Source organism: Protomyctophum bolini, assembly GCF_963924005.1.
Source record: "Protomyctophum bolini genome assembly, chromosome: 7".
NCBI lineage: Eukaryota > Metazoa > Chordata > Actinopteri > Myctophiformes > Myctophidae > Protomyctophum > Protomyctophum bolini.
In genome coordinates, this window is record NC_137868.1 from 26980467 (window position 1) to 26994591 (window position 14125).

Here is a 14125-nt window from a genome sequence, read left to right on the forward strand (position 1 = left end):
TGCAGCACTTGACGCAGATGAAACGCTAGCTACTTGCGATTAGCCACGTCATGTAACTAAACTTAGCAGCGGATGAACAAACCGTGGTATCGGGAATCGTTTTAATTGTACGAGAGGGGCGCCACTGTGTGCCAGTCAGTTGTTTTTCTTCGGGTGGACTTCTATTTCTCTGCGTCTGATCGGTTGTTGTGATCATATGCAAAGATGTCAGATATCGGGGAATGGTTCAAAAGCATCCCCTTTATCACCCGGTACTGGTTTGCTGGGTCGATAGCTGTTCCTTTGATAGGGAAACTTGGATTGATTAGTCCGATGTACCTCGTACTATGGCCGGAAAATTTCTTCAACAAGTTTCAGGTACGTCTAGTGGTTTTGTGTGTTCGTCTGATAGTTGGATCGTCCAGCTGCTAACTCTTATGTAGTAGCCTTTAGTTTACTCATCATGTTAGCAGGTGGCTAGCAAGGCTCATAGGCCTCCTTAAACAGTAACAGCCAATCAGAGCCAGGGAAAATGGGTATGACTTCCGGATGCTGTCAAGCAACTATATGTTATGAATGTTGTGGAATGTGGAAATTGAAGGACACCTGTCTGTAGTTGAAGCGTGTAGTCTTTATTTTACTCATGTTATTCACTCTCACTCACTCAGACACACAAATCAATACACCCTCATCGAATGGCAAACGTTCATGTGAACCATAGAGTGAACACACACACACACACACACACACACACACACACACACACACACACGAGGGTTAAGGTGACAAGAAATGACAAGGATCTGGGATATTACAACTACAATGATTCCTCAGAGAAACAGACATAAGTATTATTTTAGTATGACTTCATGACTTGATATGGCCCGTTATTGCTGGGAGCGCATTAATCAACAAGGGTTTTTAGCTGAGTTGAACATGAGCTGGGATAGAATAGATGACACTTTGTCTTTACAATTTAGATGTGGCACATTGTAATAAGATTTGCAAAAGGGATTCAAATCATAGTAGTACTGCACTTATGCTCTAAGTACTATTAATACAGAGTTTGACAACACACACACACACACACACACACACACACACACACACACACAGTTTTAGGTTGAAATTATGCAAAACAAATCCTGGATGACTTATGCTTTTGTGAAATGGGCCTCAGTAAGAAGTAAGTTATAGAGTATCGTATTGTCAGTATCGGCCCACGAATGAGGGTGTATATCCCTTTTTTAACGCACTAGACCTCTGAGAGATGGATTTCTGAGGTGGAGCACAAGTTGCAACACCTACAGTACCATCGGCACTCAGGCGAGTGCTCTCCGACTGAGTGGACACATTACTTGATGTCATTGTTTTACCTAGCCGCAATTTGCAACACTAGATTTTTTTTATATTGGGGTGAATCTAGAGCAAGTTGCAACACCCTCCATTGACAGCCCATTCATCCATTCCAAATAGAAAAGTCTGATCTGCTTGTATTAAACAATGTTAAACTCACCAACATTGCAGCTGTAAGGCAAGCTTGAATTATCCTCTTTCATTTCAATCTGCAAAGCGAAAAACTTTGTTTCATAAAAAATCCACCATAGACATGTTATGAGCTACTTTCTGTCCAGAAATTCTGTACAGGTGATTCTTTTTGTGTTGGAGTTTGGAAGTTTTCATTAACGCCAGGTCGTCGCCAAGTAAAGTACCAGACCTAGGGGGGCAGGGCTTTCTCTGGAACGCACTCCCCAACCATATTAAAGACATTCTTCCTTCAAAACTAAACTCAAAACACATCTCTTCAGGATAGCCTTTCCCAGTTGAGGTCTATTTAGGATGTTTAACAAGCTTAACCTTTTATCGTTTTTTTTTTTTTTTCCATACTAAAGTTGGTTCCTTCCTTATGTAAAGCGACTTTGGTTACTTTGGGGCAACACTGTGTGCCCCGGGGGGCCTGATGTGGCCCCTGGTGATATTGTCATGGCAGACCCCTGAATAGTGTTTGTGCCAAGTTTGGTGCGGATCGGAGCAACAGTGCGCCTATTAGCAGACAGACGTCTATCCAGGGAAGTGAAAAAAATCAAGCTGTTCTTTTGGAACATCGGGTATCTTCTTGTCTCTCAGATTTGGAGACCAGTGATCTCTCCTCCATGTAATTCACACAAGACCTTAGTTGGATTTTTCTTTTTTTCAGATCTGGAGACCATTGACATCTACCCTGTATTTCCCAGTAGGCCCCGGGACTGGATTTCTCTACTTGGTCAACCTCTATTTTCTCTATCAGTACTCTTCTAGGCTAGAGACAGGTAAGCTTACTGGACGGACGCTACAGCAGTGGTTCCAAAACGGTGTGCTCTGCGACAAGTCTAGGTGTGGCCCCAGATTTTGTGACCACCATACATTAGGCTATTTTAATATACAACTATACAAAAAGTTATTAATTAATTTATATTAGAACTTTGGTTGTTTGTACAATAGAGTGTATGCACGTGACATCATCAAATCTGGCAGTTATGCAGGAACGCCTACTTTCTGGCCTTGACAACCCATGCATCCAAACGGAAAAGTCCTATCTGATGGCATTAAACAATGTTAAACTCACTTTGCTCGATGTGCCATTCACTTTAAGCATGCGCATACCCTCTATTCACAATGCTACTGATGCAAATTCTACACCCTAAAAACGTATACCGGTGTATATATATTATATTTTTTACCACATTATCCAACTCTGATTTTGACTTGCTCAGTGTGTCAAAGTTTGGAAATCACTGCGCTAGAGTATGTTGTATGTACACTCATGTACAGTACACACACATGGGATCATATGAAAATTCATGTCACGATTATCCTAGCCAACATAATCCGATTTATGATTGTTTGACAGTGACACTGGTAAAACATACTGGAATCACTTAATAATTTTGTGAAACAATTATTTTGGCACACTTTTGTGATCATCCAAGGGCAGATTCACACTTCATATGAAGTATGAATGGGATTCATGAATCCCATTAACAAAATAAATCTACACATGGTACCGATCAACCTGATCCAAGCGTTAAATTAGTAGTATGCATAGTAAAATGTATGTAACTAGTTTTGTTTTCAGAACACTCAGATCAATCAATATTAAATAACAGTAATCATAAATTTACATTTTAATTAATGCAGGTCCCCCTACATAAATAATGGATAAATAAAAAAGTATTCAAAACATTGTGTGAATCTGTTCTTTAAATAAAATAACACCAAAACTTGCATTGAAGCATAAGGACACTGTAATACTTTCAACCTGTTTTAAAAACAAACCTGCTTTTTCAAGTCAATATTCACAACAAATAAGGGAAACTATCTGAGTGTTTTTATCCTGATAAAAGAACAAATCTAATAACCTCCCATCTCCGGTGCAGCATCACACTTTTCTGTGTTAACCTATAAATGTTCCATTTTGTCTTGCAGGAGCGTTTGATGGCCGGCCAGCTGACTACGTCTTCATGCTCTTTTTCAACTGGCTCTGTATTGTTGTATCCTTACATTCTTCAGAGATACACTGGCCTTCATCTTCAAGTGTCCCAAAACCATTACTGTACATCTTCTATTCAGGGCAGGCTATAGGCCTGCTTTTTACTGCATTGCTTTGGCATCAAGGTTAAAACTTTTGTTAGCTTGTATTCCTCTCTACTTCTTTTTCTGCAGTCTCTACCTCTCTCTCTCTCTCTCTCTCTCTCTCCATCTCATCTTCTCTTTCCTTGTCCCTCCAGGCTGCAGCAATGTGCCAGGTTTGGGTGGCATTATGCCAGTGGCCCAGTGGCATTCTACCCCTGCAGAGCAGCCTAAAATAGGTCACATGCAGCATGGGCTCGCCCACACCCTTTCCTTGTTTGAAGTTGTGTAGTACACTATCAAGAGTTCAGCTCCTGATTAATAACCCTTCTGGATTGACCCCGATTGATTTGGAACAATGCATTATTCTTTCAGTGTACTGTCACACTCCCAAGCTGCCAAGTTAATGTGTGTAGTTCAAGAACAGAGATGGTCAAAAGCTTTTCTAATTCTCATGTTACTGCCACAACAAGCCATGCTCTATAATCAAATTGTGCCATAAGTGGTCCTTGACTCGGAACCTGTAGATAACTGGGCTGATGATGGACATGCAGGTGAGAATTTGTTATATTTATACTGTAGTACACTACATCAGCGTTATGATCTCACATTTACCCCCAAGTAAACAGCAACTCTGCTGCTAGCAGAGTTGTTGTCGCCCTCTTATCATGTCTAGGTATTTAATCATTATCTATTAACATTGTCATTGTTGTTTCCAGTTGCTAATGATCCCATTGATCATGTCAGTACTCTACGTCTGGGCTCAACTCAACAGAGACACCGTCGTCTCTTTCTGGTTCGGAACACGATTCAAGGTAGCCAAGCTTTTCATCCTCAACCACCTTTTAATGTGTTGTGAGCTTGTAGTAATTATTATAACATTATTCATTGTTAAACATAATATTAAGGTTAATATTAATTTATAATTTCCCATATCTCAGGCTTGTTATTTACCTTGGGTCATCCTGGGCTTCAACTACATCATCGGAGGCTCGTAAGTCTCCCTATCTGTTGTGACAGGAAAGACATTTAGCATGTTGCATAGTAAATGTCTAACTCTCTCACACAGTTTGCAGTTGTGGCAAACATCTAAATTGTATTTAGCTCTGAACTTGAAATAATAACTGAATGCATTAAAGCTGCAATTCATAACTTTCATGTCCTACTCGAACTTGGGTACCTTGCGTAATTGCCAAAATCGTTACTGTTGAGCTGTTGGTTAAAGTAAGGCTTTATTCATATACAAAAGTTATGGATTACAGCTTTAATGATGAATTCAAATGAATAAATTCTTTGTTTTGTGTATGTTGTCTAAGCGGGTTAATTAATTGAATACATGCATGAATAATTCAATGAGTAAACATTATGTTTGTTCTCCAGTGTGGTGAATGAGCTCATAGGGAACCTGGTGGGTCATATGTACTTCTTTCTGATGTTTAAATACCCCATGGACCTGGGAGGACGCGCCTTCCTCTCCACACCAGAGTTCCTGTAAGTATGTTGTACCTGCGTGTGCACAAACAATTGACTGCACATCCTTCTACTATTTGAGTCAAACTGCAAGTGCAGTACAATAATTTAGAATAGTAAGGCCTCACAACTCCCTTTCAATGCTTCAAACATTATTAATCAATAGAGTTTGGAGTATTGACACTGCGGGTACAGGCTTTAGTTCTGGCATACCATTGATCCGACTGTCATTAGACCGATAACCTCACACACAACCCAAGCAGTTTCCCAGTGAGCATGCAGTGACGATTTACCGGTGTATAGTTAGTTGACTTATGTCAGAATGTTGGCTCAATGAAGGAACACTGCAAGTGAAAGGACTGCCAAGTGGGGTAAATGCACAGCACTTCATCAGCTGGCGCCTGGTCAAGGTGTAGGAGCCCCATCACACATCTGCATCCCCGTTCACGTCCGGGGGGCGTCCTGTTGTGGCCCATTGGAAGCATGTGAAGTCTGACACGTGTGTAGTGTCAGGTACACGTGTGTACAGTAGGTTCAACATTGGCGAACCTTGGTCGGACGCCAACCAATGGGAGAGAAGTGCTATGTGTTGACCCCACTTGGCAGCCATATTCGCTTATTCTTCTTTCACTGAGCCAACACTCGAACGTACAGTAGGTCAGTACCAGAAAACTGGCACTCCTGCTGGCACTGCCCACAGCCCCACAAGATAACATGGGAAATGATTGCGTCTGACGCTTGTGGATTGTGGTGCAGATGCACTGAAGCTTATGTGGCTGAGCCCTGTCCCTAACCCAGTCACACTGAATGGCACTGAATTTTGCCATGTTTACTGTAAGCAACAATATGAAAATGTAATCTGGGATGACACAAAGAAAGCCAAATATCTTGTGTGGGTGGACACCTTTAGATAAACGTTTGTCACGTTGCCATTGTAATTTTATATATTTTTTGTACTCTGATAAAGACATGGAGATAAGGTTAAAAAAAAAAACAAGAAAAAACAGTGGAGCACTCCATGAGAATTATTCACCTATTTTCCTCTAGGTACCAGCTGTTGCCTAATAGGAGAGGAGGCGTGTCAGGCTTTGGAGCTCCTCCCAGCAGGAGACCGGCACCAGAGGCGCAAGCAGGAGGTGGAGGAGGTGGAGGAGGACTCGGTGGCCGTCATAACTGGGGCGCGGGCTTCCGTCTGGGGGACGACTGAGATGACAAAGAGAGGAATTCCTACTCCTGACTCCCTTTATTGAGTGTGCAATGAATGTTCATCATTAAAATCCTTTCTTCTTCGCATCCTCCCTTGGAAGGATGACATCTTTGCTATTACAAAGGATGAGAGCAAGTTATTTATCCATCTTAGTTTATTTCAGAAATGGTACCATCAGGGAACATGTATTAGCTGGTAACTGCACAAAACAAACAGGAAAACAAATAACCACCTCCCACCCTGGAAATGACATGTGCGTGTGTTCTTCAAGGCAATAAGGGAAAGTGGTGTCGAAGCAAGCATTTTAACCAAGAACACAGCGTACATCATGACTAAGACTCTGCCTGCAGGTTCCACTCATGAAGCAGAGCTGGCTTTACAACTACTACTGTGGATGAAGAGATGACAACAATAAATGGATTTCATGACAAATCCCATAGTCCTTCCACTTGTTATTTTTCCTTCCTTCTCATCCTTTCTTTGGACTGCGAGACTACAGACTAGAGAAGTTGTAGCTGCTTGTTCCTGTGCTCTCTTTAATCTGGTCCGTGTCTCTTGGTCTCCCTCTCTCTGCGATGCCATATCATATTACATTGTAATTATTGTAATTACCTTCTTGTTGGGAGTGCACAGCCAGCCAACCTTCTGCTGTAACACATTTGAGACCATTTGGAGAGCATAGTTTCATGGTCTGGATTTACATACTGTTCGGCACAGAAGATTTAATTTCTAACTTGTTGGGTTATAGGTGTGATAAAGCTACAACTGTCTAAATGGTGAGAAAACAAATGCGTTTTATTGTATTCATTTTTTAGAGTCATGGAAATGTTATGTGCACCATGGGGAATTAGAAAATGACAAGTTTGCCTTCCGTTGTAAATACAGAAATAGATTCATGGGAGAGTTGGGATTCTGTAAGTGTCTCACTTTTAATTATAACTTAAAGATAAAACTTACTTTTCCCATGGCACTGGACAAAATTACTGCAAGGGTTAATGATTTGTTTTGCTTAACGTTGTGCAAAGTCTCAAGGTATACGTGAGCTTACCCTGCTGCACACCACTGTGCCTCTGCACCCTGGTTGAGAGTGAGATGAGATTCACTGTGACTATTGTATAAGAACCTTTTTCTACACGGAACCAAACACCACTGTTCTGGGTTCATTATAAGCTTGATGTTTCTCACTGCTATGTTTAAAAAATGTTTTGGTTTATCTTAAAGATGCTAATATGAAATACCAGTTCAAAAACAAGCCCAGTTGATGTGTTTAGTGATGCCGGTATAATTACTCGCTACAGTTTCAGTTGTCATTGTCGGCAAATGGCATTTTTAAAATATGAATATCACATCTGACAATGCATAATCAGTCTTACACGTAGTGGCTAACTCGGGGAGAAATAATTTGAAAGTGGTTTAAGATTGTTTAAAGTAACTTAATGTTAATGGTTTTGTGGACATTCACTGAAAATATGAATCAAGGTTTTTTTTTTTTTGAATACAAAATGTAGTTGACCACTCACCCACGTGAAACGTAAAAGGTTTGATCTGACACACACCACCTGGTTTGTCTAGAGCTTAATTATACTTTATTGTAATACTGCATCGCTCACTGAAAATGTATTTTTCAACTGAAAAACATTTGATATAAAATAGCCATGACAGATTTTCTCTCAAGACTTGTCTGCTTTGACCTGAACCATCCGTCTGTTTCATTTTTGTACAATTGCATTTTGTACCAAGTAAACAGAAGCAAACTAAAACTGCCTCGATAGTTATTTGCAAAGCCCTACTGCCTTACATGACATACAATTCATTACCAGACATGAGGTCTCAGTTGGTTGTGTATTTATTGAGTTACAGCAGAGTTGATGTAGAAAACAGATGTAAAGCAAGCAGTATTCCACGGTTAGCACCGAAATGTACAGTATTCCAGATAACTGAACACGAAACTAAAGCAGCAACAGCCATACATCCACAGTGCAAAGCAGGGTTAGAGTCCAGAAGTTCAACCAGATAACAGCCATACACCCACAGTGCAAAGCAGGGTTAGAGTCAAGACAATCAATTCAGGTCATTTGTTTGGATGCTGGAATTTACAAAATACCAATCATCTTGACTGATGACAAAATGGGGTCTAACGGCATGGCTTCCCTGTGGATGGATCACTGATGGTGCCCATACACACACACAGCTCCTTCTCAAATAAATTGAATATCGTGCAAAAGTAAATTCTTCAGTAATATTTCATATACCGGTATTCTCAATTCATTGCGCATAAAGTGGGGTGCATACTTAGTTTAGACTAGTCATTGGTTAGACATGGGTTAAGGTTAGGTTTAGGTGTGCTGCCCCGTGGGAGGTTAGGGTGACTATGGCATACAGCTCATGAAAATAAAAATAAAAACAATCCTATCTCAAAATATTACAATATTTTACTTTGATAACAGCCGTAAGTTCATTTGTATTGTTGAAGCTTATGTCTCTTATGTCTATATTCTCTGTGGGGCTCAGGCCAGCTGGCTGGTCAGTTAAGCACAGTAATACCATGGTCAGTACATCAAGTTTTGGCATTGTGGGCAGGTGCCAAATCGAGCTGGAAAGGAAAATCAGCATCTCCATAAAGCTTGTCAACATACTGAAACACAAAGTGCTCTAAAATATCCTGATAGATGGCGGTGTTGACTCTAGATTTGATACAACACAGTGGACCAACACCAGCAGATGACACAGCACCCCAAATCATCACCGAGTGAGAACTTCACACTGGAGTCAACACAGCCATCTACTAGGAGATTTTAGAGCACTTTGCTTCAGTATGCTTTTCCTTTCCAGCTCGATTTGGCACCTGCCCACAGTGCCAAATCTACTAGTAATTGGTGTATTACATGGTATTACTGTGCTTAACTGACCAGCCAACTGGCCTGAACCGAACCCCACAGAGAATCTAGGTTGTATTGTCAAGAGGAAGGTGTGAGACATAAGATTCAACAATGCAAATGAATTTACAAGCAATCAAAGCAAACACCTCAACAGTGCCACAGGCTGATCACCTCCATGCCCCATTGATGAAATAATTTGTTCAAAAGTAGCCCAGACCAAGTATTGACTGCACACATTAATATACTTTTCAGATGGTCGACATTACTCGATTAAAATGTTTTTTTTAGTGGTCTCGTAAAATATTCTAATATTTTGAGATAGGATTTTTTGATTTTCATGAGCTGTATTCCATAACCAGTAAGACGCGCAAACGCGGGAAGCGAACGCAGCTCGTACATATTTGGTTTTTTTTAAGTTAAGTTTTATGTGGACCTGGCCCCTTTTGTGCCCATATATGGAGCTGAGTGATTTATTGATGCAACACACTCCATATTTGGACGTATAGCTGCTTTGGGGACTCCTTATATGGTTATGCGGGACAGACACACACACACACACACACACAGACAGACACACAGACAGACATGATCTGCTAGGTCTCATAGTAAGTGCTCACTGCATTCGCAATCACTGCGTTCGCAATAATCATTTATTATGCACAATGAATTGAGAATATGAAATTTCACTTTTTGAATTATATTAAAGAAAATGTACTTTTGCACGATAATCAATTTTTTTGAGAAGGAGCTGTAGTGTGTGTGAGTGCACATACATACCAACACACACATACACACATTTCCTTGGTCTACTGGCAGCGTGCACAAGAAATATGGCGGAGTAGTTTGCAAGAGTAGCCGTGGACACCCAGACAGACCCTCTTCTAGATGCCGCCATGCCGTAACAATGCTTTACTCCTCCTTGTACTGATAACGTATTGAACCTAACCCTGCTTCACATTAAGGGAAACATCTAAATTCAGCCATACAGCTAGAGAGAAAATATAGGGAGGGGCTGTTCAAATATCACAGCTGAACAAATCTTTTTAACGAGAATTTGAATCAGTTTATACTAGTGTGTGATATGCAAGTGCCTGACATGTTGAGACAAGTTTTCAAAACAAACACAATTACTGAGAAAATAAAAAAATATTACAAATGTATTTCGCCCAGTTCTGATGTTATAAATCAAAATGTTTCCAAAACAAATGTCAGACAACAGAGCTGACAAGGCAGCATGGTGTGACTGGTCAGACATTCAGACACTGGTCAGACACTCCTCACTCAGTGTTGCATCATCGCTATTTATGAAAAAAAAACTAAAACAATAAAACATTCAGGAACATTTCAGCTTCTTGAACATACCCCCAGTCCTGAAGCAAGGAAGCAGCAGTTGATTGTAAGAATACTAAATGAATTAGAGAAACATCATGTACAGTGCATTAACCTGCCATAAAAACTGACATCCAGGTCTGCCCACTTGCCTAGTTAGTTATTATCCCAGCATTAATTATCTTGTCTTGTTTTCTCAGCAAGCAGGCTGTGGTTGTCTTTAAATTGCCTAAAATCTGTCCTTTCCTTGTAACTGCTCCTTCATCTCCACTTTTGAGGCTGGTTAAGTGTCTTGAAAAACATTTCAAGGTACTAGGAAAGGTAAAAATTCAGACAATTCAAACACATCTTACTACGATAAAGATGACATGGCCTATAGTGAGAATAGCTGTTATTACCAGTCCATGCAAATATAAGTGCCATCAACTGCCCTTAACGAGTAGCCTGTAGTTTGAATTTCCAATATATGACTGAATACCAACTGACAAACTGGCAGGCTGTTATACGCCATGACCTAAAAAAAACATTCCTCCTTTTGGGGCACCTGTCAAAGACTTATTTTATAAATGTAACAAAACCTTCCATCCCAGCTAAATTGTACAAAGGTTGTTGTCATTTTTGCAATACAGAAAAATATTTACAAGGGCCCTTTTTCTCTCTTTTTTTAAGTGTAGTAGTAGTAATAATAAGAACAATGCATCAAGTCCAGCTTTGGCACTCTTCTGTCAGCCTCTGCGACACCATCAGTGCTCAACAGTGGAACTTCAAAGTCCACAGCGTTTTTTGTGATGACATCACAGGCAGAGTGTAAGATCATTGGTTCCAGATTCAGCCATCTTGAGTCATCACCATGGTGACTCAGCAGCCAGTTATTCCCACTACATGAAAAATAATGACACATAAGAAGCCATTTACAAATTTCCACTGTACATGTGTCCTGTCCTTGATTCGGGGTCCTTGGAATAATTTCATCCTCTCTGTGAGAGTGCATGTCTGCTGCTGAACACATGGTGATCAGGCTGTCAAAATCTCTTTCTATCGGCCCGGCATGTGGTATTTTAAAAAGACCAATCAGGGATAATTATAGACTTCAAACTTCCTGAAAGGCTGGAGGCTGCAGTTATAGAATCTTAAAGGAATACCGGTAATTCACAATTTGTAGGGTTTTCTATTTCTATTCTAGTTTAGTTTATACTGTACAGTAGGGGCTAGGAAACGTAAGAAAATGTATTATTTTAACTTATAAGCTAATATTAGCCATCTGAAGACCCATTATGAAATGGGGCAAGCAACTGCAATCTGTTATTGAGAAGGTGTATTTTATTCCCTCACAGCAATATTTAAAGTTTTATCTCACTAATGTAACCTACCTACAGTATCAGCCAGTGACTCTTCCAGGGTGTTCCAAGGCCAGCACATCAGTGTCTGCTGCCAGTTTCTGTCTATCCACTCCTCCATCGGTCTCCTCTCCCACCGCCATAGTCACCTTCACCCACCTACCACAAACCCAAACACAATTTAATAGTCAAAATGTTTACAAATCCTTCATTGGAGCAGGAACAAATGTCAGTAGTCACTTGAGTGGCAGTGACACAGCGTGCCTTCCACACTTCCGCTTGACTTACATGGCTCCAATGACCTGCAGGCTGTAGTGGCCAATGAGGCATCCATTTTTGATATACAGGTTAGTTTTTAGTTCAATGTTTGTTTTAAAATCCCATTAACAATAAAGAGAATTTAGAGTTTGTTTTGACACCGTTTGTTTTACATCATCAATACATCACCTAATTTATAAGAGCGCCAAATTTTGCACACATAAAACCCCCCAGGAAAAGGTTTCTTGTGTCCAAAACATCATTAAAATAAGATCTGGTTGCAAAAGGGGTGAAGTGGCCCTTTAAAGCTCATGTGCTTATCAAGACTTTAAGTGCAAGCAGTGAAATATGTCAAAATCTATTTTAGAATCTTATTTGAATTACATTTTGGTTGAACTCGTATGCATTTGTACAGCATTATGTCACTTAAACAAGCTTTAAGTTATGTTAGTTATATGTTATGCTATTCTATATAATTATGTTATTGTCCCGGTCACTGCCAACGCCTACTGTTTGGTATGGGTAGGGTGTAGAGACAACCAGCCGCTTCCTTTCACCTGACAGCGAGGAGGTTTATTTGGAGGGCATAACATGTGTAGTCACCTGCATGTGTTAGTAGCAGCAGAAAACACACAAAGCTGGGCATAGCCCTCAAAAATGCTAACAGTAGAACAGCACAATACTGCATTGTAGAAGATTCATTTTGCTTGATCATTGCTCAGAAAACGAATACGAGGCAGACAATCTCTCTGTCTCTACCCACCTCCCTTTGTCAGCAGTGTTTGGGCTTATGTGGCCCGGACTGGGCAGGCTCAGGTCTGTCACACTGTGAGTCAGTCTGTTAGTAAACCACTGGACTATGTCTTGGTTAGACAGCTTGGCTGTTGGCTTCGTCCCAGCCTCCTCACCAACCCCAAGGGCTACGTAAGGGGAACAAGAAACATTACAATTTCAACGTGGTGCCCAGAAAGAGAAACAGACAAAAACTCAAAGATTATTTGATAGCCATATTTCCTGCCATTGTCCTACCTTTCAGGATCTTGGATTCCTGAGGAGCGTTGAGGTTTTTCTCAGTGTTCCCAGATGCAGAGTTCTGTCCGTTCTGCTCAGGGCCTCCTTTCTGGAAGCCATCCATCCAGTCAAGGAGTCCACCGGTCTTCAGAGCTGAGCGATGATCCTTGAACCACCTGACAATGTCGATACGTCCCAGTCCAGTTTGGACCTCCAGATGGCTGTACTCCTCAGGAGACGGCCACTGGGTACGACAGAACACCTGCCAAAAACAAAGAAATACTATTATTATAATAGATAAATAGTACATTTGATGAATTATTATTATTATTATTATCTGAGTATTCATTTATCAAGTTAGTTCCATTACAATCAGGAGATGAAATAATAGAGGAGCAGCATATTTATTTAAAGGCCTAATCAGTGATACAAACAAAGGGGTAGCCCCACCACCATAGGAAACAAAGTCTTATGCACGTGACGCAGCGCACCTGATCGTCTCAGAGACAAGGTGCGTAGGCAGGGCAATTCACACAATTTACAAAATGTTACCCGCACACACACACTTAATGCAATACTGAACACTTTTACCGTAAGCAATGTTTCAGTCTTAGACCTTCAGGCCTGAACCACTATGTGTGAAGTGAGGGGTGCTAATTTATTAAAGTCTAACTCATGTTGATTAGGTGATGTGATGGTGATGCAAAACAAACGGTGCCAACACAAACATTAAATTATCTTTATTGTTAATGACATTTAATAACATTAAACCTGTATATAGGAGGGGCTAGCGCCCATCAAAAATAGAAAAACAGCAATGGAGCCATATCTTTTTGCTGTAATTTGTATAAAACTGCGAAAAATCCAAATGGCATATACAGTGTATATATATATATATATTTTTTTTTTTTAGTTATTCATCTACAAATCATACTCTTTGCAGCTGGAGGAGTAAACTGGGATCAATTATCTTTGCCAGCATATTCAGTACTAAGAATCTGTGGATATGTAAATGTTTTTTGTGCATGCACAAATAGGGAGGGGAG

General features: G+C 40.4%; 2 protein-coding genes across 4 annotated transcripts in view; one reads left to right on the forward strand and one right to left on the reverse strand.

The window, feature by feature from the left end:
- Positions 1-7930, forward strand: derl1 (derlin 1). Its single transcript, XM_080767168.1, has 8 exons — positions 1-357; positions 2177-2288; positions 3445-3509; positions 4116-4142; positions 4308-4403; positions 4530-4582; positions 4969-5079; positions 6106-7930. The coding sequence occupies exons 1-8, from the start codon at positions 205-207 to the stop codon at positions 6263-6265; spliced, it is 777 nt and encodes a 258-aa protein (XP_080623294.1). The 5' UTR covers positions 1-204; the 3' UTR covers positions 6266-7930.
- The window catches only part of zhx2a (zinc fingers and homeoboxes 2a), a 26598-nt gene continuing 20166 nt past the window's right edge, over positions 7694-14125 (reverse strand). For 2 of the 3 annotated variants that reach the window (XM_080767166.1, XM_080767165.1), the window contains exons 11-14: positions 13098-13341; positions 12832-12988; positions 11844-11969; positions 7694-11351 (exon numbers count right to left, since the gene is read on the reverse strand). In XM_080767166.1, coding sequence (XP_080623292.1) covers positions 11852-11969; positions 12832-12988; positions 13098-13341 — 519 coding nt within the window. In that variant the 3' untranslated portion in view covers positions 7694-11351; positions 11844-11851. The remainder of the gene's footprint in view (positions 11352-11843; positions 11970-12831; positions 12989-13097; positions 13342-14125) is intronic. The other variant, XM_080767167.1, reaches the window with a different exon arrangement.

Coding starts and splice junctions, on each gene's coding strand:
- derl1 (XM_080767168.1), top strand. CDS start 205: ATGTCAGATATCGGGGAATGGTTCAAAAGCATCCCCTTTATCACCCGG. Junction 4,404..4,529: donor GGTTCGGAACACGATTCAAG/GTAGCCAAGCTT, acceptor CCCATATCTCAG/GCTTGTTATTTACCTTGGGT. Junction 5,080..6,105: donor CTCTCCACACCAGAGTTCCT/GTAAGTATGTTG, acceptor ATTTTCCTCTAG/GTACCAGCTGTTGCCTAATA.